This window comes from Pagrus pagrus, assembly GCF_965226575.1.
Source record: "Pagrus pagrus genome assembly, chromosome: 23".
In the NCBI taxonomy this organism is placed as follows: Eukaryota; Metazoa; Chordata; class Actinopteri; order Spariformes; family Sparidae; genus Pagrus; species Pagrus pagrus.
Window position 1 is genome coordinate 12,053,274 of NC_140205.1, and position 26,296 is coordinate 12,079,569.

Sequence of the window (26,296 nt, forward strand, 5' to 3'; positions counted from 1 at the left end):
TTATCATATCATCATAACAATAGGTGTTATAGTACCAGCATGTCACCGATCAGACTGCATAACTGATTAAATATGAATTGTATATTTCCCCCACAACATACGCCTATAAGATATTTCCGTGCTGACTGAATCTGCACTTTCCAGTTTGAGATTTTCAGGACTTTCTGCCTCTCCAATAAGTTCTCTGGTCTCGGGCTCCGGTGGATGAAACCATGCGCAGTGCCCAAAAGCGCAACAGCAACAAATAAAACGTTCCTGGATAAAACGCCCTGCTCATCTCCATACCAGAAACGCGTGGCGCGCTGTGGATGTTCACAAACACGACGCGGATGTGTATCCAGTGTCCGAATCATAATCCAACCTTATCCTCTGCGCTGTTAATAAAGGTTTTACGGTCATATCATCAGGATCCAGTGGAAAGACATTTATCAACACATGAGCGACTCCACAATAGCCACATGCACCGAGCACCATGAGGGGAGGACCGGACGGATATACTCCTCTCCTGCTGGCCTGTCGAGCCCTAAAGCAGGTTTAGCCAGTGTGTGCACGCATCCACTTACGCATCCCAGGCAGGGCGAAGGAAACCTAACCATCCCGAATAAACTGCGCGATCTTCCGCGTTGATACGGAATCCCAAGTCGGTGCACTACTGGAGAGTGGAGGCGCACGGCGATTGTTGCCGCCCGGGTCCGTGTCTATTGGTTCCCTTTCAGCTGGGGCAGCGTCAGCACACACACACACACATACACACACACACACACACACACACACACAGTCTCCATTTGCAACTCCATCGCCCCCCATGGGCGTGCGAGGCCGCGGGCTGTGACGCAAATGGCACTGGGTGATTTGCAAATGACATATCTTCCTCAATCAGTGTCGTCGCCGCGGGGACTGGTCCAATTCACCAGATATTACACACAGAAATATCCAACCGATGGTGGGTGACGAGTAAATAAAGGCGGATGAGCCGTTCGCTCTACGGGGATGCGGTTGCATAACTCAGGAAACTTAATAAAAATGTGCACGGAGCGAGCGATGTGCAGTCTCAGTGGCTGATGTTTTGTCGTTGTTTCGAGTTGATCGTGATGGCCTGTACCATAACACTCGGCACACGAATCAGTCCTCGACTTTTGGTCACAGGAGGAACCAAGCGGAGCGTATACACAGGGAACCGAGTGGCCTCGCTATGGTGGATGTGTGGTGGCCAGTGCTAGGACGCATGCACGTAGCTGACGGGGAAAGACAGGACAGCCGGAGTGGGACTTAGGACCGCATTCACAGGCCATAAAGGGCCCGCATGAATACTATTGTGCTCTTTTATCCAAGAGTCCCCAACTATTTACAAAAGGTTGGCCAACACACACAAAAAATATCGCGGCGAAATGGTGGCGGCGGTTACAGCAGCTGCCACTACGCTCTGCGCAAAGCAGCAGCACAATCATTGCGCAGCGCCGGACTTCCCCAGTTTTGTGCAAACTATGTGATTCGTCCAAAAGACTTTTATTTTTTATCTCATTCAGGCTGTCCTCGTCTGGCGAGCGGCGAACCAGAGCGCAGGGCAGTCGCCGTTCTCATGGCACGATTTGCATCGCCCCCATTATCCCCGAAAATCTCTTTTTACACGCTTATATTGTCAGCCTAAAAAAACGCCACTATTTTTGGGCAACAAAGGGCCAGCTTGACTTGATCAAAGGAAAAGCCAAATACAAAATGCACCTTTCAAGCCGTTAAAGAGAGGCCCCCTCATAACGATTGCAGCATGGCAGGGGAGTGCGGCGTAAAAACGAGCTAACCCGAATAAAATACACACAAAGACAAGGTGCAGTACTGCCATAAATACATCCATCATCACCCTGGTAATGACACTAAACCATCCTCGGTCATTTGGATTAGCCTAGAGCCGGCGAGGATGGCGTTATTATGAATGTAAAACGCTGCGTTTTGCGGCTCCGTGCCACCTTTTCCAAGAAGCAGCTTGGCGCACAGGACCGGTGACCCTTCCATCTTTGCGCGTCCTTCTACCGAGCGAAATCACGAACTATCTCACATTTTGACGATTCGCTGTTGAATAAAACACATTGCGGTAGGTGATTTCCTCTTTGTGGAGCGAAACGCCGCACGTAGAGGCTGCTACAACTCTCTGAAACTATTCCTCTCCCCGCCGCGGCCAGGCAGAAACAAGAGGGCGATGACGCCATTTTCTGCAAAAACAACCATGCTCGGGAAGCCAGAGCGAAGGAGGTTTAACCCGCTCCGCAGCCATCCAGCGCCGCTGAATCGCACTAAAAACAAGTCCTTACCTTGTATTTGTTGGATGGGTGGTGGGATAGTGTGTTTGACGAGGTAAAACTGCGCGGCCGTGGCTACTTCTCGTCCGGAGCTTGTTTATTTCGCCTCCCAGCGTCCCCGGCTCACTCTGAACAAGTTCGTCTGCGAGCCGCTGTCTTTGTGCACCCAGAGGAGCCTCTCAGCATTAAACCAGTCTCTGCGCAAAGGTGCACCCTCTACGTCCAATTTCAGCTGGAAATGCGGGCACTTCGGGGCGACGGGGCGAACAAAACGAATGATCTGACCTCTTTGAATGAAGACGAAGTTTAGGATTTTCGAGATTTTAAGCAAAGGCCACGGTTGTGGAGCGGATTTATCTCCCCAAAACGCGCAACCTTCTCGAGGACACAGAGCTCTCCACAAGAGCCCACGACGCAAACGCAAACTAGAACAGGAGGGGATACACCCTCCCAAAACTTGGAAAACTTTAATAAAAAAATAAAAATATCCTTACATCACCAATTAAATGAAATCCTTACACATGTGACTGAGTAACCATTTCAAGACTCGACTTGGAGTGATAATCGGAAATGTGTGGCCCAAATTAAACGCCCTTATATGTAAATATGATGAAGTATGGGGATCGCAGTTTCCTCCATAAAGATGATCCACATGCAGACACACATCATGACCTGCATGTTGGTAAAAAGCCACCTGAATAGGCACATTTGGGAAAGTTTAAAACAAATATATCAAACTTGTTCGGCATCACTTCCTGCACTGTGTAACTGAGTACATGGGAATGAATGTTAATGAACTGTCCTCTATTTGGATGGAGACACACTGAAGTCCCTCCATGGACAACTTAACCAAACTTGGGCAGCTGCTGACTATAAACTCATCTCTTCGTGATGCTCATTTTGGTGGGTTTTACTCTAATTTCCAAATCGCATACGTGCTAATGCAGTTTGAAAGTGGTCTATAACTCAGTTAATCCAATTATCGACACAAATACCATTAGGCTAATTATTATTATTGACTATTTGTTTGGGGGTTTATGTTAATAAGGTTTACACTTGGGTGCCTCTTTAATTGTTTGACATGGAAGTTAGTTTAACAACTTTAAAAAATGTTTACCATAATGGCTGGTCATAGGGTTAGCTAGTTCAATTTAGCAGCAGCAGAAGAACCGTTAGTGTAAGCTAGCCTTAAGCTATTCATTTATGATATATTATTTCGTGTTTAGCCGCACATACTTTCCCCCCTCACGTTTAACTTGTTTTAAAACAACCGAGAAAACCAAACTTTGAACATGCCCCACCGTGTTGTCCTGTCCCGGCTGAATAAAACGACAGGTGTGCCGTGAATTCAACTTGTTTTCTGCCCTTTTTCTCGCAAAAAGCTAGCTAGCTTAACTCAAACCTAGCGAAAGCTACGAGTAAAAAACGGCTAGTTTGGCTTCAAGTTTACACTGAAGCTGAGCACATTTTTGTTTTAAGTTATAATAACAATAATTATATTTATATTATATTGCTAATGTAAGCTACGACAAGTCCTTACCTTGTTTCCAGAGTGTTGAACAGCATCCAGTTTGCTCCTATCAGCTGAAATATAAACGCCATTTAAATAATGAGCAACACCTGTGACTTCACAATAACATGGCTGAATATTATTCACTATTTAAAGTAAACAGGCTCCAGATGTTAAGCTTAAGTTAGCTAGCTAATGTATTAACTAACCTGCTTTTTCTGTGTTAAATGTAAAAAAAGCTAATTAGAAGTGGATTAACCTATGCTTTCTGTGTTTAATGTAAAGCTAATTAGAGGTAGCAGGCACATACATACTACATGTGTGATGGTGTAGGTGAGTGTATGTGTAAGTGATGATGAGGAGGATGAAGGAGTAGTTGTATGATGACCATTCAGGGTTTGTGCTATATGTATTTGTCAGAGAGGTTGTGAAAAAGGGTTAAATTCAATGGGGATTCATTAGTCATGGAGAATGAGGGCTTTGCAGCAACTTGATCCAAAAGTTTTGCAAGTCTGACAGGGATAAATGTGGATTAACTGATTGGCAATAGGCTGTGGTCAAATAATTAAGCTTATAAAACCTTCATAGTGCATTAGTAGGCCTACATCAGTGCAGCGATGTGTTTTATGGAAGCGATAACACGGTGGTGTGATGGTAGTAAAGAGTGTAGGTGTAGCTCTGTAATACGGGTCGACCGGTGTGGCTTGATCAGGGCCGATACCGATGATTAGAAATCAAGGGGATGGAAAAACAAAATTTGGGGCCAATATTCATTTGCAGTTAAAACGAAAATCTTTGTGTCAAAATTTTTAACCACCAGCGATCAGAAATGAGACTCCCGCACACTGTCCACTTCACTTGCAATCAGGTTTAATGACAACGGTACTTAGACCTTCATCAGGTGATCTTACAAGACAATGGGGGAGGCTGTCTTATCCAATCAGGCCACACTGCAGACAGACATCCCTCAAAATCCCATCAGACACACCTGGACCAACAAATCTACGCCACTGAATGAAAACCAAAAAGGAGCCTGTCCTTGAACAAAAAGGACATAAAATTAGGCAAATATATATATATATACATACATACATACACAGATCTAGGCACATTTTTAAATTCGTTTATTTTATCTGCAATCTGACAGAAAAAATAACCGATAGTGATAATCGGGAAATGCTGAATATCGGCCTGATAATTGTCCTGGGCTGATAACATATTGTACAGTAGAGTAGAATAGTCCCAGTTCAAGCATTAATCACTGTGTAATGTACTGCTCGGGAATAATAAAGTTAGGAGCAGAAATTAAACAGTCTTAGTGTCCTTAAACCAAAGGACCAAAAGGAAACCACAGAGATATCTTACGAATGGCTTCTCTGTATCTTATGGTACTTTTTAAAGTGTATATAAGTTACTACTTTTCCATACTTTTATAGCAAGGCTGCCCAAAGTTGGGCTAATGGGCAAAAGTTGGCTCGCCACAGGGTTTGACTCGGCCTGCCAGATGTTTTTGGCTGAAAGGAAAATAATAATTTTTTTTAATGTTGATGCTGTTTTACTTTTGTGAGGTAAAATGCTCTTTAAATATGTGGGATCCCTGTTTATTAATATTTTTTCCATAATCTGAGCGTGGCTGGCAGAGGGACAGTTTGTGCATGAAGACAGGTAATCAAGGAAACTTGGGATCCTCGTAAGATGGAAGTGGAACAAAAAGAAATGAGGGAACATTCAAAGATTTTCCTGGTAATATATTTTGTCACCTGTTCTTCAGTCATAAACACAAGAGAGAAAACATTTTAGATCAGACTCAGAAAATGGATCACCAGATCTCTTTCACTTGCCTCTCAGGGCTCTTGTACAGTACCATTTTGCATTTTAACAATAAAACACAATACAAAACAATCGGTGTTCGCTTTTGGCCCGTGATCCACCAGTAAGTGTCAGTTTTGGCCTTCCAAGGGAATATGTTGACATGAGAAAACTGTAGCAGCCAAGTGACTTAAAGATGCAAATTAGAGTATATATAGTTAAGCTTAAACCAAGCTGCTGTCATAGTTTATCCAAAACAGGTTGACATTATGAGTTACTCCTTTTGCAAAACATCTTGAGCTTTTCATAAAAAACATTTAATGTAGCCACCACGGTAGGCAGCATTTAATAGATATCACATACGTTTAAAGGGGCACTGTGTAGTTTTGGGGAAGAGATCCAAACTATTTACAATACTAAAGAGGTCAAAATACAAACTCAGAAATATTTATTTTTCCATAACTGAATAAACAAGCTGTTCTTAGAGGAAAATAAGGTCCCCAGAACACTGTTTGAAGCTAGAAACGTGGCAGGGTCCGCCACATATAAACAAAGTTAAACAGAATGAAATTGTGTTGTCCGTGAAGGTCAGTTTGTCTATTCAGTTTATTCAGACATGAAAACAAAGAGAGTTTTTTAGGGCAAAAAAGAAAAAAGAAATCAGTCAGTGAAGATCTTTCTCTTCTGATTCAAATTTCTTGGCCAAACCTACGTAGTGCACCTTTAAAATAACAGAAAAATGCTTCTGAAATTCTCAAATCAACAGAAAGAAAAACACTCAACTCACTGAATGCAAAGTGGGTAGAAGTTGTGGTCATTGGGGGGGATTTTAAAAACTTCTATAAGAGTTATAATCCCTGCCAGCTCTTTCCTTTGGGCCCACGAGAGCGCTCAACAAAAGGTGCCCACCACTATCGCCTGTACACAATTAACTAAAGCACCAGCATTATTCCATTATCATAAGAATGCTGTTTGCAATGGGGGGAGAACCTCCTCGGCATTCATGGACGTCGCCGAATAGAGCCGGGAGCTTTTATCTTCTCAACGACAGGCAGGCTGCATTCATCACACCACCTAGTGAGATGTTTGGACACTTTTTTTTTGTGCATGAAAAATAATCAATTTATGCTGTTAATTTCAATAGCCTGTTTATAATTATAGTATGGGCGACAAGTGGGCTTTGTTTGGGGAGAGGGGGGGGGACTGGTGGAGATCCTGGAGATTAGGGTACAACACCCAGCGTTATCAGATTTGTGCACAAATTTCCCACTTTTTCTCTATTTTCATTCATTATTTCCTTGGAAGTTACATGTTAGCTGCTGTGATTATGAATTCAGCTGACGACCTGTGCTGTAATTGTTCCTCCCAGCAGGAGTATCGGGGAATAAATGAAGACTAAATAAGAGCAGTTCCTCACTTTGAGGTTGGCATCATTTTCTCCTCCCTGCGCTTGCGTTTCTCCCCGAGTGCTTCTGATCTGATTTGTGGCTGATGAGATTTGAGGTCGTGTTAAGAGGTAACTGACCACAAGGTGTCAATGTTGTAGGGAATGTGTTTCTCTGCCTGTCATTTCAGTCCATTAATGTGCAAAACAGGAAAACGCACCCAGGAAAGCGGCGGGTAGAAAAATATGCCTGCTGGATGTCATGCTCAAATAAATCTAATTGGATGTAGCGATTTGTCTGGAGAGCAGTGATAGATGGATGTCGAGCAAGCTGCACGTGTAACTACAGCCAGTGCTTCAGTGCTGTTTAATGTGTTCGCCTTAAATGGATTTTTACACACACACACACACACAGCTTCTTTAAAGGTGCACTGTGTAGTTTTGGGGAAGACATTTCAATCAGAGGAGAAAGATCTTCATTGACTGATTTTTTTATGCCTAAATAAACAAACTATCTTCGTTTTAATGACTCAATAAACTGAATAAACAAACTGAGTCAATACTGTTTGACTTTGTTTATATGTGGCGGACCCTGCCACCTTTCTAGCTTCGAACAGTGTTCTGCGGACCTCTGAGAACAGCTTGTTTATTCAGTTAAGGAGAAAATAAATATTTCTGAATTCGTATTATAACCTCATTGATATTGTAAATATAAAAAATTCTGAGTTTGAATTTCTGCTCCAAAACTGTTGAGTTCCCCTTGAAAAATGTCCCAAGCCTCCCAACATGATGGTAAAAGAGTACAATACACACAGTTTGTTTTAGGCCGAATCTTCCCTCTTGAAAGAAAAATTATGTTTGGAAACAGTTTTAGGCATATGAGAGACATAGCGGTGCAGAACAGTGATCATGAAAAAATAATGCAGCGGCTCCTTTTGTGGAAAAACTTTCATGAACTCCAGCCTCAGACGCAAACGCTGGAGCAATCTGTGGGGATCATAGCACCAATGAGCGCCCAGTGATTTGTTAGTTTGGGCCACAGTGTATTTTGTGTTCGTAATTGAACTTTTCTTCCCTGCAAAATGCAGAATAAGATCCGGTTTCTTTCTGACCTTTGTCACATACCTTCTCCTCTCCTCATATTGGAGAGTTACCATGAAAGGGGTGTGTAAGCTCACTTGAACTGCGTGACCTTATGGGCAGTTTGTTCAATATCAGTCAAATGACTTAAAGCTTGCAGCCTGCTATTGACATTTTCACACGATCTCTTGCCTTAACTCTCACAAACCAGAGAAAAACATCAACACTTGGGTTGAGGAGTAACTGAGATCGTTACGTCAGTCTTTTTGGGCCAAGGGTTACTGAGTAAAACCTGGAACATGGAATGAGTGGTTCTCAGCAAAGATCCAGATTACTCAGTATCATTATGTTATGTTATGGCCCCAAGATGCTGCTGTCAAAAGCCGACAAAGGATTAAAATAAAAGTCCATTACAACAGTTCAGTTCAAATCAGATCAAAGGTTTTAAAGTGTATAATTTTGAAAGAAGAAATTCCACAATCTAACACTCAGAAATGAAAAGTTGAATTCATACAGTAAGTAATAAAACACGACCATATATACACATATAACATATGCTGTTACAGCCTTGAAGGAGCACTATGTAGTTTTGGAGAGTAACTTAAATTAGACAACATAAATCTTCATGGATTTGTTTTCATTACTGAATAAACTAACTGAACAAACTGAGCTTTAAAGAACAACACAGTTCCATACTGATTTACTCTGTTTGTGATTGCCGGACCCCTTTAAGTAGCCACTTTGCCAGCATCCCTCTGAGGACAGCTTATTCATCCACAAAGAAATTCATAAAACATAAATATTTCTGAGTTTTCCAAATATTGCATAGTGCACCTTTAAAGTTTTACTGTGCAAAAATTTCCTTGAATAAATAAAAAAACAATGTAAAGATGTATGTAATCCCTCTCAACAATCACTTAAGACCTACTGGAAGTGTGCAGTGGTGTCTATATCTGCCTTCTGCCTTTATTGTTTTGATATTTTCCCCTGTTTGGGACGTTTCAGCGCGTCAGCCTTTGGACAGCAGTTGTGTAGCCCCCAGCCAATAACAGCACGAGGTCAAGACTCTTAATAATCGTAATGACCAGGTTACGTTGCCCATCTCCGCCTCTCCCCTCTGCTTTCCTCTGCTCTTGGTCTGTTGTAGATATATGAAGAGCTTCAGCTCTGCGTATCTGTTTGACCGAGGGCGGAGCTACACACATACGCACACTCACAGGCTGGGCATAGTGGCAAACAGTGGACAGGGTGAAGCCTGCACTTTGGCTGTATTCACACAAAACTTGCACGGTTGTGGGGACTTGTAGGTGTATTTATTTGTGCTTAAGAACGTAACCGCCGTGAAACAGTCTGATTTATTGCTTTGTTCTCCGCAACACTGCTCCATCGCCTCATTCACTCTCAAGCTCACTCAACCACCACCACTCTCTTTCTATTTGTCTCAAGCGTTGAGCCAGGGAGGAGGGGCCAACTTTTTAAAATGTGTGTTCACCAACAGCAACTGACAAATCCTGCATAGTATGCCTTTAACTTGGTCTGGTATGACCACTAGCTTACAGTTGCTAATGTTGCGAGTGACTGTATAAGGTATATGTTGTTTAATCAATATTAATCATTGTCTTTTTGACTGCTCAATATTTCTGGTACTGTTACACTGTTTAAACATCATCCAATTTTGGGGGGGAATTTTTTGTAAGGGACAGGGGGCGCTGTTCAGCAAAGCTAAAAAAGGCTTGCTTTAAAGTTTATTAGGAATGTAAATATAGCACTAAAATGGGGGAAAGAGAACAGTATTTTCCCATCTTTTTGTAGACAGCTGCAATCTCATCGTGTTTTTTTTCACTCTCTAGTCACCGCTCTCTGGGGGCCTACAGTCACATCTGACTCAGACTTGAGGACAAATTAGCTGTTCTCCTCGACAGTGGCAAGAAGTGTTTGCAGGGGCTGAATAGAAGAAAATTCACAGTCATCATGGTTGACAAAATGTTATTTATCAAAAGATAATTTTGGTGTGATGTGATGTTTGGTGTTTAGAATTATGGGTTTTGAAACTCTTGATATAAAATGACATTACTAGAATACATTAGTCTTATTTTGCATTATTATGGTTTAATGTGCAATAACTCACGTCCATCTGTCCAGGAATGATGACACAGACTGAAGGAAATGGTCCATTTCTGAGTCAATCTAATTAGCATTAAAGGGAAAATTGAGGCAGTTAAAGGATAAGTTCACCCAAAAGTTAAATTCATACACTCAGTCATTAACTTCTCACCTTCAAGCCGATGGAAAGTTGCATGAAATCTCGCCGTACACAAAATGTGTCTGGAGCTTGACAATGTTGCAGCATTCTACTAAACAACTGAAGTAGATGGGGACTTGTTTTAAGATGTAACAAAACAACTTGGGAAAAAATAAAAAGATATTATTTACGCCCTCAACCCGCGATCAAGCTCTTGAACCAACTTCAGCCTTCAAGATTTCAGCCTCAAAAATAACATCTGTTCAACTCAATTTGGGACCTCTTGGTTTCCAGAGACTTGGACTACACTGGACAATTTGTCTGGTGCCATTTTGTATTTTTTGTTGGTTGTTTTTTTTAATATTTTAAAATAAGGCCCCATCTACTTCAGTTCATTAGTAGAATGCTGAAATCCTGCTTTGCCGTGAAGCTTTACCATCAGCATGGTTTGGGTAATGGCTTCAACTTGTACTTTAATAACGCTTCTTATCATATCAACATTCATTCTCTTAACCAGAAAAATGATCAAAACCGTCCTGGGTTTTAATTGTGATGTTCGGCGTAATTAATATTTCCTTTTAGTCAGTTAGTTATGAATGATCTACAACAAGACACAAATGACCCTTTTGAGTTTTTTGATCTCAAAAACATGCAGCAAAACTGCATTCACAGAGGAAGAGCCTTATTTTGAGTTTACCACATTGCTTTGGCCTGAAAATGAAAATGAAGAGAGAAGGAATGTGTTGCTAACTTTATCATTATGAGAGGAAAATGTGTTATTTACATTTTCTTGACTTCTTTTTCATAAAGCTTCACAGGTAAGGACAAGTGAAAAACACACATCAGAGCAAAAATGTCTGATAACCGCAGACAGTGTCCTTTCTCAGGCTCGAGAGGGTATTTTGTTGAATGACCAGCCGGAGCAGATGTCTCAATAGCCCACTTTCCTCTGTAAACAATAACAACATAAAACCAGTGCTATAAAGAGAGAAGAGCAGTAAAATGGCACCACAGAACAATCTGAGTTAAAGTTTTATCAAGGGGTCCCATTTGATCCATCTCACAGCACATCAGATCAGTCGCATCGTGAGTTGTCGATGCTCTCACCATCTTCCTTGGAGGTCAAAGGTCAGGGTTGGCTACATCCCCAATGAGGTCTGGTCTGGGATACAATATCGCAGTCTTAAGTCTATGATGCTGAATGTGAGCCAAGGCAGGAGTCTGAGCCCATGATATGTGATTAAAAGGCTGTATTTCTAACTAACAAGTGGTGCTGATAAAGGAATACAGAATTAGCTCAGATCCAACTACAAGCACCAATACAGACTCCCCAAAGATCACTTGTTAAGCACTTAATTATGAGCCCCACAAAATTAGTTTTTTCTATTTAATTTCCTCGCCAACATTGGTGATTTGCTGCCTGCCGAGCTATAATGTCAAGCGAACAAATGGTGCCTTTGTGTTATCAGCCGTTAAGAGCTGGACCTTAACCTGCAGCAAGTCATCCTGCTGTGGAGAAGAAGCTTCAGAGTCACAATCTAAGAGCCTCTTTCTGTCTAACACCATGTCATGTTTTAATTCAACAATGTATGTATGTCCAAAACAAACTGACATTTATTAGCAGACATGGAAAGCTTCAGCTGCAGCTTTGAGAGGCTGTATGTGAGTCACAAAGGCGCTTTGAGGTAAATGCTTATGTCAGAATGTTTTGCAGGTATGTTTAACATGTTCACCATCTTGGTTTTAGCGTGTTCGCAAATTTACATTTGTAATTTAGAGTTTAACGTTAAGTACAATTGAGGCTTAAAGGAATGGCATTCATTTTTAAAGGGTAACTTCACCCAAAAATTATAATTCAGTCATTATCTACTGACCCTCCATGCCGATGGAAAGTCGGGTGAAGTTTTGTAGTCCACGAAACATTTCTGGAGCTTCACAAAAAAACAGCATTGCAGCCTTGTCCTTAAACAACTGAAGTAGATGGAGACTTGTTCTAAAAATGTTAAAAACAACTAAAATACAGCAGGTCTGGCATAATCCAAGTCTCCAGTAGCCCCAAGATCCCAAATTGATTTCTCAAAGATAGATAATTTACACACTAGACACGCTGTTGAGCTTGTGCTCCCACAATTTACACTTTTAGCTTAGCAGCTACAGTGAAGATTTTGGCTTTAAAAAGGATGTAAATAACATTTTAAAGAATCAATTCGAAATCGTGGGGTTTGAGACGATGTGTATGGAGCCATCGTGTGGTTTTATTTCTTATTTTTTAGGTTTTTTTTACATTTTATAACAAGTCCCCATCTACTTCAGTTGTTGTTTCAGGAGAATGCTGCCACGCTGTTTTGCTGTGAAGCTCCAGAAAATGTTTTGAGGACTTTACATCAGCATAGGGCTCAGTAGATCAAGACAGAATTTTCATTTAAGCCTCTGTTAAGTACTTCACATTTAGCTCTCAGTGGCAAATTTAAACTTCCCAACATGCTACAACCAAGATGGCGAACACCTGACTTTCCACTGACATGGGGTGAGTAGATAATGACGGATTTTTTGTATTTTTGGGTGAACGTTTCCTTTAATGTATATGGACGTAGTGTTGAAATTTTGACCTGATGATCACCAAATTTTAGGATTACTAAGGCGTAATTATGCATAACTAAGGGCCTTTGAGTGACTGTTGGCTGCTAGCTGTCAGCAACCACCACACACTTCACCTCTTCGTCCATTTTTGGATTAGCCAGAATTAAGGCGGAGTCAGGCACTACCAATGCTGGAAGCCTTCACCATCGCTGTGCCCACGATGCTAGGGGGGAAAAAACACCCTGACAAACAATAGTCTGAAAATCATTCTCAAAATTTGACTTGGAAGCGGACAGTTTTTTCAAAACAAAAAAGGTAATTAAAGATGCATCTGGTAAACCGTAAGCACAAAATATATAATTTAAGCTCCTTTGTAAAACACTGACAGTGACAGAATAAGTTTTTTGCTGTTCTCCAGCACCACAATATCATGTGAAGACATCTGACAGAATATTTGAAAATTTACAATTTACAAAACAAACATTCATCATCAGTTTCCCTCCAACTTAAAAGCTGCATCTTTGATTTACAAATAACACAACATCCACTTTCAATCATTTAATAAAAGCTTGGATATAAGACCATTTCTTTTTACAGCAAGTGTTCAGTTAATTTGATGGGAAATCCATTTTCTGATCCAACAGCAGTGAGATGGAATAAACCCCAACTCTTACAAGGCTTTTTTCAGACATTCACCACAGTTTGGATCAGATACAACAAACAACAACAGTGCGCTGGTCGACGTGCCAACTCACCACAAATAAACTCTTCATCTTCTTTAACTGTAGTTGCCAGAAACACATTTACAAATATATAGATATAGATTTTTTTATATCTCAAATACTTATATAAATAGAAGTAGATTAAAGATCTGGGCATTATGACAAAGTGCAAAAAAAGGAAAGGGGAGGGTTTAAAAAAAAAAAAAAAAAAAAACTGTTAATACCTCCATTAAATTCAACAGCAAATAATACAATATACAACTGCTCTGAACATCAACATCCATGAGCTTTTGTCTTAGTTTTAGCTGCAACAGACTTAAATTTCCCCATTTCTATTACTACAAACAGTAAGTCAGGGTGGCATTTCCCAAAAACATCTTCGTGCCAAGACCGCCATCTTTGATCTAAAAAGCATGTGAAAAGAGCGAAAAAGTCTTTTTTAAACCATGTTTTTCAGCCACTAAACCAACATAAAACATCTACACACTAGAACATCTCTTGGGATGTTGCGTTGAACTGAGAAAATTGAAATAAAAACAAAAAAAAAGACAGATTTGTTTACAATGTTTTTGTAGGCATGTTACCCAGTTTACTGATAAACGATGTGTATCTACGGTAAAATAAAGACCACCGAGCGAGCATCACTGAACTGATCTAAGTGCTGTTAGACGATCTCACACGCTGATGAATAAAGTGTCATCATAGGAAGCACTTGGGAGAAGCATAACACAAATACGACTGATTATGTACAATTTCATTCATCATTAGTGCTTAGATGCTTTTGAGACAAAAGAATAAAAAACAAAACAAATCCTTGACGTTATTTCCACAAAAGCAGTTGACAAGTACCAGGAGGGAGCGTCGCTCACAGCTCCATGCTGCCATCAAGCAAATCAAAATGCTTTCAGGTACTTTACCTTTATCAGCAACACCAAATAGAATAGACAGGGTTCTCTTCAGACAATTTTAAGGCTTTTACCTTTTTTGACACATTATGGCATCCACGATACCAGCTTTAAGCAAGGAAATCCCCTCACATTTCATTTTTCTTGTAACTTCACAATGTGACATCCTCAGTTAAATTTAATCGTGTGAAATGTGTCATTTTAGAAGTTGTTGTAGTGAGCTGCGATAGAAAATATGCACAAAATTGCAGCTTTAGTCATGAATCTTCCCTTTAAAAAGGTGCAATATGTAGGAATTTTAATTTAAAACGTTCATAACTGAAATTATCAACAAAATGTGAAGAAATAACAGTTTTGACATTATTTCAAAGGTGTCAATGTACTGAGTAGTATAGATCAGGCCTCTCGAGTATGGTCCTGACTGACAGGACAGCTAGCTGCACAGCTAACTGAGCTAACAAGCTAACAGCAGCTACAGTTAACGGGTACTCTGGTGATATGCTACCTAGCTATTTGTTTGAAGTAAAAAAAAAAGAACAAACAGAAAACTCAAAACTAAAATTATCAACAGAATGTAAAAAAATAGAACATTTCGACATGATGATGTCTGCTTTGTGTTGGAGAAATATTTACTGAAGTTAGCATGCTAACCGAGCCCGTCCTGGTCCAAAACTCCTGTGCTAACAGTGTAAACACCAACACCATGGCCCTGAGTTCCCACTCTGAACTGCTAGCTGCACAGCTAACTGAGCTAACTAGCGAAGGAAAGCTAAAATTAGCAGCAGTTAGCCCATTATTTGTTTTGAATTTGACCAGTTGCCTAGTCTTACATATTGCACCTTTAAATTAAACCTATGTCTCTTCAATTAGCGATTATTTTGTAGACCTGATGCTACATCTTGTAGATGTTTAAAAGACATCTAAGGCTCTCAGGACGACTATGCTGCATTTTCAGCGCCGTGAACTACTGAACCACCAGAGATGAAATGGTACCAAGCCTGATGGGTGCAGCTGGGAAGTTAAGTGAAAGCATTTTGACCTGGCTTTAATTTTCCACACACAGCAGCCAAGCATTATCGCACAGACTAAACCAATCGGTCCTGGAAGATAAAAACAGTTGAAAAATATAGCTATAGTTTTGAACATTGGAAGAAGTATGAAAAAGGGTGGAACCACAGGTAAACAGGAATGTGGGGGCCCTTATGTGAAAAATACTAACCAGGGCCTGGTTTCACAAAAATCAACCTAGTTTGTTCATTTGTGGAAGCCAAATCACACGGCTATTAGAAGTACTGGTATAAAAACATCACTGTTTACTGAGATTTTGGACCATCACCTCTTAAATCTGACAACATCGAGAGGCTAACTCAAGTACTTGGGGTGATGTAAACTCCATCGGTTGATGAAGGCAGTATACAAATGCTAAACATGTCAATTTCTTGTAAAAATACATCAGAAAACAGTATACTCTAACGGATAGTAAATGGTACATACTTTACTATAATCAGGCCCTGTTTGCATCTGACATTAACAGGCATGGACAGCTCTGAGTACAGGTGTGAATGCACCCCAAAACAGATTGAGCTTCGATCACTAAGACCACATTCAGAGGTTGTCTGGGCCGCATGTGACCACATTCTTTTAGCAGTGTGTATGCACGTGTCCTGGGACGCAGTGAAAGAACGCCTACTCAACTGACACAATGATTTCCATTTTGTTCACTGCAATGCAAATTGCGTGTTTGGGTCCCTCATACCTGCCAAGATAAGCAGCAAATGTTTGTGAACACGCGGTATGTTCCACCATAATTCACCATTGAACTTTTAACTGCAATATCTCCAGACCCCCTTAAATCACAATTTTTAGTTGTTGTTTAGTTGTTGAGTGAGGAGAAACCTACAAAACTTTGCGAAATGGCTACAGTTCATTCTAAATAATTATTGCCTTCTTGTATATTCAACATTAAATGCAATACATTAAGTTGTTTGTTTCCTGGTAAAAAAACATTGTGTCAGCTTTCGTTCTAGCAGTCTATGTGTGACTATAAGTGAAGTTTTCCTAAAGAAATTTTAATCAGAAGATAAAGATCTTTATTTACTGACTTTTTTTAATGTCTAAACAAACTTTCATTTCATTCTGTTTTACTTTGTTAATATTTGGCGGACCCTGCCACAATTCTAGCTTCAGTGTTCTGGGGGCCTTATTTTCCTCTGAGCACAGCTTGTTTATTCAGTGATGGACATAATAAATATTTCTAAGTTTGTATTATTACCTCATTAATATTGTAAATATTAAAATTCTGAGTTTGAATTTCTCCTCCAAAACTACATAGTGCCCTTTTAATATGATCTCAAAGTAATACTGCAACATTTTTATGCTATATCGTGATACACAATACATATCTTAATATTTTGATATCTCCTTAAAAGCACGTCATAAATGTCATTAACAAAATCAAACCTCGACATCGACATTGCAACAATGTTTTAAGGATGATTGTTGTGAAATCAAGTCACATGGTCACTTGAGACTCATGAGCAGAAACACTACAACATACTCATAGCTGTCCACTTCTGATTGGATGATCTAAAATGCACATTTATTCCAGGTGTAAACAGGCTCTTATTAACTTTTATCCAATTGGGACACAGCATGTGAGATGCAGTTAGAAGCTATGTGAGTGTATCTTGAGTGAAGGCAAGATAACAAGCTATAATTAACTAGAATTGGTTATTAGAACTCAGTAAAAAAAAAATGTTTCAGAATTGACCACAGGCTGTTGTTGAAATGGAAATGACATACACAGCAGCCTCACTCAAAGTTCGTGTTTGGTTGTGTTTGAGTATTAATTAGAATTCATTTAAAACTTGCTAATGAACAAACTCTTGAAGATTTTGAGAAATCAGGCCCATCTCATCAATATTATTACACACAAACTGCGCTGGGAGGGCAGAAACACTCCCTCTCTTTAGCTCGTAATAAGTAAAAGGGGGGGGAACTATTAATAAATACAAAAATAATAACAACAGATATGTACACATTTTAAACAATACAAACTCAGCATAATACTTTCAACATTTCTTCTAAATGCCGTAGAAATTAATTTTTGCTCAAAAAGTCTCTGTAGCTCAAACCTTGATGGTCAGTTAGAAGATCATTTCAGAATGATAAATTATTGTACAAAAAAAAAAAAAGATCCAACACCGTAGTAATAATTCCTTTTTGGATCCTGACACACAGGCAGGAGTTTGTGTTTCTCGCAACATGAAAAAAACAATCTTCAACATCTCTTCCTATAGCAAAAATACAATGCATTGACGCTGCGTTGTTGTTAACACAGATGTTTTTCTTTGCTTCCCTTGTGCGAACAGGTCCTCGCGTGGCACTGCAGGAGACCGTTCTGGAGTCGGTGAAGAGGGAAGCGAGGTGAAGCAAGGGCAGTAAGTGCACTTTGAACACGGGCATGCTGGGATTGGATAGGGAGATGGGGGAGAGGAAGGAAAAAAGAGAATTGTAGAGATGTTGACAAAGATGTGTGATGTTAAGAAATGTGGAGAGACAGAAAGAAAGATACTGAAAGGGGAGAAGAAGCTGGATAAAACCCAGCTACTACAGCTGCTGCTCTCTCTTCCGTCGCTGAGGAAGAGGAAAATGTAAAACCAGAGAAAGAGAGGAAAGCGGTAACGAGGGGGTCATTAGAGCTGGTATAGCTGAAGGCTTAATCCTACAGTAGTCGTGTCAGTAGGTCCTTCAACCGTTTAACTCCCATAAACAATCGCAGACCTCTTTTCCTCATCAGCTGAGCGGACACAGCAACCAGAACACAAACTCTGATTGTTTACAAAAATTGTACAGTGGTGGTATTATCAACAATGCCTTGGAAACATTGTGAGGCAAATTCCCTTTTCAGAGGATGAGTTTTTTGGATTCCACTGTCTTGTTCTGTAAAGACCGCGACCACAGTGATAGCACAGCAGCTTTCCATCAAAACGCTCCATAATTAGGGTGGTGGAAGAGTGGAAGTGAGTGCCAGCTAACTGTGTGGGCTCCAGAGAGAGCCCCGATGTCACAAGCGGGTGAACCGAACTGTCACTGGGTAAATAGGGGTGACATCGCCCAGATGAAGCAGTCTGATTGGTGCCGTCAGTGGAAGAGTGGTGGGGTCGAAGGTCACAAACGGTGGTGGCCTGAACAGCTGCCCAACATTCAGTCCATGGAGCTGGTTTCTGTCAGTGATGCAACTTGGCCTACAGGGAGAAGAAGAAAGGGAGGCTGATTTTCTGCTGGGTTTTGACCGTGTGTAAAGCAACTTCTCACATTTTTTGAGAAGTTACATAAAACTTTGCAGGGAGCAACAAATTTAAAGCGCCTTTAAACGGCCTTTTCCCACTAAAATCGTGAATACAAGGCAACTCTGTACAGTGCAGCGGCCTAACAGCAACAGCAAATGTGAAATGTGAGCTTGTCACCTATGTGAGTTTAGGATTAGGCTACATATGTTACATTCAAAATAATCTGAAAAAATATCACATTAGTCCTCATTCATTCAGGCTTGATTCTTTTACGAAAGTAATAGAACTAATGCACATGAATTAGTTGGCTCGTAGAGTGATGTTTTATTTTATCATCAATGTATTTTAGAAACTGAAAATTAAATCGCCAATTTGTCGAAATGCTGACTTTCAACCAGCTTTGCATCACTACAATATTGATATTACATGCAGCTGAATAATGGTAAACTTCTTTCCATTTTGTCAGCAAAAATCCACCAGATGACACAAAGCGCATCATCTGGCCAGATGGATTTCAGGACTGTTTCATCAGATACAGTTTGTACTTCTGTAGTTTTGTATGCCGCATCCATGGACACAAAGAGTATGGTCGAATTGAGAGAAAAGGGAGGATCAAGTAAGCGGTCTGTCATTAAACTCTCATGTAAAACAAGGTATGCTAATCAAATATGAACTGCGATCCTGTTCATCATCTAAATATTTTCAGAAACATATTTTAGCGTGCTGTTTAGATGTAATGCCATATTGTTTGTTACCAGCTGGCTGCCTTACTGGTTCATGACGGACAACTTGCAAAAAACAAGACCACCCAGTGCATTGTGATTGTTGTAGGTTTTCTACCTTTTGAGCAAAACGACCATGAAGCACCAATTTCCAAAATATTTGTCTTTCTACAGCACAGACAGCCCAAATTTAATCAGGCGCCATCTTTCCAGCAGTGAAATACTTCTTTAATGATGGTTTGGTTTTATAAGAGAATTGACACAGAATGCCAGAGTTTTAGCATTACATCTGTTATAAACCAGACTGCTGACAGTTTAACAAGGATAAGAGTCTACAGCCGTGCTAGCAGCTAGGCAGAGCTGTGATTTGAGCAGCGTGTGACTGTCAGCATATAACATGCTCACAATGAAAGTATGAACATGCTGATGCCAGTGGTGGCAGGTAACTATGTGCATTTACTCATCTACTTTACTGAAGTTGAAAATTGAGGTACTTGTACTTGAGACAAATGTAGTACTTTTTATTCCACAACATTTATTAAATTTCTACTTTGCGGATTGAGATTATCAATACAAGATATTATCAGCAAATAACCGCTGATTCATTATTATAGCTCAAGAAGTATTAGTATATTTGGTAATATAAAGTAATTTAAATTAGCCCTTTTATAGACTGCATCTATATCTATCAATATTACTCTGAAATGCGTCATTTCTGCATGAAGACTACTTTTATTTTTGATACCTTCAGTAGAATTTAAATACTTTTACTTGTAAAAGAGTATTTCTACACTGTGGTACTGCAACTAATACTCAAGTGCATGATGAGGACTTCTTTCTTCACTGGCTGACGGTAGGCAAGTACAATGGTTACCCTGTTCAGCATCTTTATTTAGTGTGTCAGCATAACATTTGCAGAATTAGCACTGAACAGTACAACTCTCTTTATTTTTGCAGGTATTTGCTCATAAACCAAAGTACTGGACAATTTTGACCCCATGGTGGCGCTAGAGGAAAGGTCAGGAGATTAACAAAGTCAGTAGGATTCATTGAGGTGGATTCCTACCTGTCTTGGGGACTCGGGCCCCGAAGCCAGTATCCCCCCACCATCGCTCCCATTCCCAAAGAGGCTCTCCAGTCCACCCGGCCTGCTCAGCTTGCTGGCCTTTCCTCTGTAGGAGCTTGGACTCCTCCTCTTCCTCCCCTCCGCTCCTCCCCCATAGGCCAAAGGTCCGGAGGGGGGAGCCAGGGGCTGATGGGCCGCGGAGGCAGGCTCCTTGTTGGGCGAGTAGGGTATACTGGTGGTGCCAAGTTCCCGACTGAGGAGGAAAGTTGCCGTTAATAATGTACAAAACGCTCTGGTTGACTTTTCAATGTACAGTAGGATCTATTTGGGATGGTATAAAATCATCCGAGCAGATTTCATAGTGCTGTATATTCTAGAGGAAAGCCAAACACCTGTCATCACAGCCTCTGCACTGCTGGCACTGTCCTCTATGTTTACACACTGCTCTAGTTTTAATAAATCACCCTGTTTCTCTACATACTGTGCTATGTCGTGCTGAGCTGAGCCTGTATTGTGTTCTTTGTTTGTGGCCCAGGCGAGGATCCCTTCCTTTGTTAGACCAATAAAGACAATACGATTTTATTTGGGGGGCAATATGTTGAACACATGCTCTTGTATGGAGGCTCTTCTCCAGTATCTTCTCAACAACACAAACTTAAGATCACATTAGTTTCTGTGACTGTCTAAACTTTTAACTGTTCTGTACCCACCTGTTTTGTGAGTTGTGGCTATGAGACCCTTCAGCTCTGGACAGCCAATCCTCTCCGCCGCTCCAAAGCCCGCTCCCCCCGCGCCCAAGTCCCTTTTTCCTGGCTTGGCTTGCTGCTACCCCTCCTGAACCTTGTAACGTTGGATGATAGCTGCTGCCATTCCTCTTGTGATTATCCACAGTCGGAAACAAGGAGGAAGAAGAAAAGGCTGAGGAGGAGGAGTAGGAAGAGTTCTTTCTCTTCTTAGACCCTGCTGCCGAGTCCTCAGCGTCTTTGGATGTGCGGCTGGCTTTATGCGTGCCGTTACGGGCTTTACCCAGCACGGAAACTGGGGCGACGGGCTGCGCGGCGTCTCGAATGCTGAACACTCCGGCCGCGGATGCCGACTGAGGGAACGTGGCGGTGTAGGAGAGGGAGTTGGAGGGGGAGGAGAGGAGAGGAGATGTGACGGAGGCGGGAGAGAGAGTCTGTTGAGAAGTGACGGGGGAGGTGCCAGAGGAGGATGAGAGGGAGAGGAGGCTGTCAGGAGCCAGGGGCACCTTCCTGAGAAGAGGAAGAAGATGTTCTAAATGAGAACTCTAACTATTGATTGAGAATGCTAAAACTTAAGTGCTAATCAATATGTTGTATTTTACTGAACAATGGTTTTCTGTTTCTTCATGAAGAGGAGAAAATTTGCAGAATTTTGTTAATCAATCCTGCATATTTAGCTCATTAGCTGCTGTTGCTCCTCCAATGATTTTATCAATATGGTCAAAATGAAAGTGCTATTCCTTTCATCATCATCTTTTTCTCTTCATGTATTTGTGTTTTTGATAACTATTATCTAAGATTAAACACACTTCCTGCCTACGCACATGATTGTATTACTTTCCCTCATACAACACATTATCTCCTCTTTCTTTTACACCTATTCATAGTGACACTAAATCTATTTCTGTATGCATGTTCTTCCTGGTGAAATTAAAATATACAGCTTCATTTACGTTTGTATGTGAAAAAGCTTTTCGAATCAGAGAAAAAAAAACAAAACAGCTCATTGAGGGAATACATGTTTAAGGATGCTCACCTCCACATCTGTGCGTTAAGGTGTTTCTCCACCATGTTCTGCAGTGCCAGCCTCATCCTGTCCCATCGTCTGTCGAACACGTAGTGGCCCCGACCCATGAGCCTGCTGCTGAAGACGCAACACTGGAGGGAGAGCGAAGACGAAGGGTATAAGGTGGGAGGAGGAAGGTTGAGGCATGGAGGAAGACATTGATGGGAGAAAAGAGAGAGGGAGTGGTAAAACAGAGAAAGACAGGAAGATGAATGACGAGGACGCAAAGAGAAACAAAGAAAAAACAAGAGCAAGAGAGGGAGGAAGTAAGAGGTGTGTCGACGGAGCAGGATGTGTGATGAGTGAAAAGATGCATCGAATGACAGAAAGATGAGATAGGTGGAAAGGAACCAGACGGAAAAACACCTAATTAACATTGACTTGTGACAAGTTCAGAAATTAAAAAACAGCTGAAGGACAATGTTACCAAATCAATGCCTCTTTCTAGTTTCTAACAGAAGACTTCACTATAAACCTTGTGAGAGCAGGCAGCTTTAAACCTTTAATGTCACTGGTTTAATGACAGTATAATGTACAACCTAATTAAGACAGGAAATTAGTCGTGGATCCTTCCTGTGATCACCTTTCTGGTCTTGACCCAGATTCTGAACAACAGTCTCCACATTAATCTTATGTTTCCAGATAGACAGTCTTTTCTTTACACTTGTTCAACTGCAGAAAGCGTTCAAAAGTAAACAACATCAGCTTTTTATATGCAAATAATAGCGTAACATTGCAGCCACTTTTTGAACAGCTTTGACAATAAAACTGCCCCTCTTTTTACCACTGAAAAAATCAATAAGAGCTACATGTCTGAACACAAATAATTCCTCTAAATGGCATATTAAAGTAGGCCCTCCAGGGTAAAAATAATAAAATATTATGGACTATGAAAATGTCTGTTAGTGCAGCTTTAGCAGTAATAGTATTTACCCCTAAAGGCTGTGGGTGGCGATTGGAGCAGTGAAAGGCAGGTCTGTCAGTGTCCTCCGGAGTCTCTGCGTCTCCCTCGTCGCTGGAAAGTCGGCCGCCGTCTCCTGCTGCCGTCGCCCAACTGTGGAGGGACGGCTCTGGGTTAGGGGCAGGGGCAGGGGCTGGCGCCGGGGGCAGAGGACTGGAGGTGGAGGTGGTGGAGCCTGGAACCCTGGAGTGGACAGGATTGAAGGACACAGTAGGTGAGGTAGAAGAAGAGAGAAACCAAAAGACAGAATGAGCAGATGACAAAGACACAAACATGTCTGATATAGTGACAAATCCCCAAGTAACTTCCTTTTTCAGAGGATCATCTTCTAAGCAGCAAGAGGAAATGAGTCTCTCGTAACACTTTCACAGAGGCAGACCTGTCATCTCCTAACCCTTTCTAGCACTCTTGTTTACAGCATCCCCTGGTGGAGAAAACATGAACAGACAAGGGTTTCCTAGGCATCTGTCTGGGCCCATTACAGTAAAACTCCTATACTCCAGTGATGTGAAAAAGCGTCATATTTAGTAAGCATAAGTACAAGACAGTAAAAGTAATTCTAAGTAAGTAAATGGAAACAGTGTTGGATGCATTGAAAGATTTTACTTTCTGGATCTAACGTCCCTCTTTATAATAATAATAATTTATGCAATCAAAACATCTGGGCACCGAGGATACTTAAGAAGATTAGACACTTGTAAAATGTAACTGACATAACCCTAACCCAAATATAACCTTGTCGGACAGTTTTATGGCCTTTCTTTGCTACCTACCTGGGTATGTGTGCATTTGCCAGCCGTAGCTTCAGCGTGGACAAGGGTCGTCCGTTTGGGCAGTGAGGCTTGCTGGGACTTGCGGTCTCTTGTGACGTGTTACTCAGACTTCCTCCTTCCTTCGCTCCTCCTTGTGTCACGTCCTTGTCCTTATCCTTATCCTTCGCTCCTTCCTTCGGCCGCCCCTTGTGTTCGGCCAGGAGGATGTCGAAGTGTTTCCTTCGGCCGGGGACGGCTCGGCGGTGGGTTAAGGAGTGAGTCTGTAACGACCAAGAAAGACATAAAAAAAAAGGTTAACAGCAATTTTATACTTGTCCTACTGTGAGCTAATAAGCACAGTCACCTAGAGGTATTGGGTGATTTCCAGGGAGCCTTGTTAATGAAAGTATTGATCAATGAGGAGTTCAGAGAGTAGCTCAAACATACTGCAGCAGGGCTGATGGTTGCACTCACAGGGGCTTGAGTCACGGCTCTCTGGTTTCAGGAAAGTTTCCGCAATCACTGCACCATGCTGCTGCTCACGTCACACCACACTAACACGGGTAAATATTGCCAGTGCATGGTGAGCTTGTCTACCCTTCCAGCCACTCTGGAAGGTAACCAGCCATCAAACATTTGGTTTTCCAATAGTCCAAATAGAAGGAGAAATGTTTCCTGTACTCGGTCAGACTGAGTAGGTGCTTCTTTTATAGTTACAAAATATCTTGCTGCTCAATAACACTGTGATAAGTCACTTATTTAAATGGGATCATCACTAATTTTCAAAGTTCCCTCGTTATGAGAACTACTCATTGCATTTAGCTGATGTCACAGTGATGTCATGAGGATTTGGAGCTTGGAGTCAACACATTTATAACAGAAAGAGTACCAAAATGGAGGTGTGGTATCTGAAAGAGACAGGCGATTACCAAGTAGGGAGGAAAGGCTCATGAAAGATGCTATCCAGTTGGATTATGGGAAATGTAGGAATCCAGTGTTTTGAAGCTAAATCCATAACAAAGACAACAATTGAGGATGTCTCGGGCTCTGCTACACACATTTGGATCATTCTTATTTTCTACCTGCCTCTCGAGTTCCCCAACTATATGGAGGCACAATGCGAGATTGCTGGAGTAACAAGACGCAATGCCACTTGAACAGCGCTGCGTTTCCTAGCAATGATCAACCTTAGAAGTAGAGAAACGTTTTCAAAGAGGGCTTCTACACACACTCTTGAATTTTTACATGCCTTTCCCAAACCAGCACTTAAAAGCAAGTGCTCTCCAGAGGAGGCCGAATTCCCTTTTTGAAAGTATTTTTCAGCCATTTAAGCCTCTATAATTGATAGTGGAGAGATGACAGGAAATGAGGGAGAGAGAGATGCAACAAAAGTCAGCCAGACTCAAACTGGAGACGCTGCCGTTCACGATAAGGGCCTCAACCCCTAAGCCAGGGGGGCCTACGAATGCTTTAAAGTAGCCTGGTATATTTCACTGTCTGTAAGCTGTAATATATATTGACAATACATGAATAACAGAGCGCAAATGTTGTCAAAAAAGTTTTAAAGCCCAAATCTTTCTGAATGACAACAACAGTTAATGTATAGTCAACCGTCTACAGCTTTCAGCTCTTGCTTTTGTGATTTCAGTTACTTTATAGAAGGAAGCTAAAAAAGTTTCTGTTCTATTTTAACATGTATAAGACTATACAGTCAACACGTTTATAAAAAAAACCATGAAAATAAAAGATGCAAGATAAAAAAGGAGCCATGGAAACTGCAAACAAACATCAGGAAAGTGGCATTTCAGCCAAAAGAGATTAATGGTAGCAGAGAATGAAGAGAGAAAATGATGACAACAGAAAGTGGAAAACTGATAAATTACTGTCCCGATATTGGGAAATTTATATTATCGGTTATCTGTATCGGTGGGAATATTAAATCCTCCATCTTTGCGGACTACATCTAAGCCTTTTTCACGCTCAGGTGTGAATAAACTACAGGTTAAAAACTTCTTTTTAAAACACAAAAATGTGAGATTACCGGTAATCTCAACGGTATCAGCCATGAGAAGCAGATAATTGGTTATCGATGTCGGCTAAAAAAAATCCATATCGTGCATCCCTACAAATCTTCTTATTCAAAATCATCACTTACTTAACTTGAAATA

The 26,296-nt window shown here is 41.0% G+C and overlaps 2 protein-coding genes across 7 annotated transcripts in view; both read right to left on the minus strand.

Moving 5' to 3' along the window:
- Positions 1-4,052, minus strand: part of znf800b (zinc finger protein 800b) — a 33,585-nt gene extending 29,533 nt beyond the window's left edge. Inside the window, exons 1-2 of one of the 5 annotated variants that reach the window (XM_084346521.1) lie at positions 4,014-4,052; positions 3,835-3,878 (exon numbers count right to left, since the gene is read on the minus strand). In XM_084346521.1, the coding sequence (XP_084202647.1) occupies positions 3,835-3,860 (26 nt within the window). In that variant the 5' untranslated portion in view covers positions 3,861-3,878; positions 4,014-4,052. Of the gene's footprint in view, positions 1-563; positions 619-2,306; positions 2,617-3,834; positions 3,977-4,013 lie in introns of those variants that run through there. The other 4 variants (XM_084346519.1, XM_084346520.1, XM_084346522.1 and 1 more) reach the window with 4 other exon arrangements.
- Positions 4,053-13,444: 9,392 nt separating this feature from the next.
- atxn7l1 (ataxin 7-like 1) overlaps positions 13,445-26,296 on the minus strand; it is a 33,035-nt gene continuing 20,183 nt past the window's right edge. For both annotated transcript variants that reach the window (XM_084345957.1, XM_084345956.1), the window contains 6 exons: positions 24,150-24,409; positions 23,349-23,559; positions 22,386-22,507; positions 21,317-21,859; positions 20,607-20,859; positions 13,445-18,773 (listed from right to left, as the gene is read on the minus strand). In XM_084345957.1, coding sequence (XP_084202083.1) covers positions 18,756-18,773; positions 20,607-20,859; positions 21,317-21,859; positions 22,386-22,507; positions 23,349-23,559; positions 24,150-24,409 — 1,407 coding nt within the window. In that variant the 3' untranslated portion in view covers positions 13,445-18,755. The remainder of the gene's footprint in view (positions 18,774-20,606; positions 20,860-21,316; positions 21,860-22,385; positions 22,508-23,348; positions 23,560-24,149; positions 24,410-26,296) is intronic.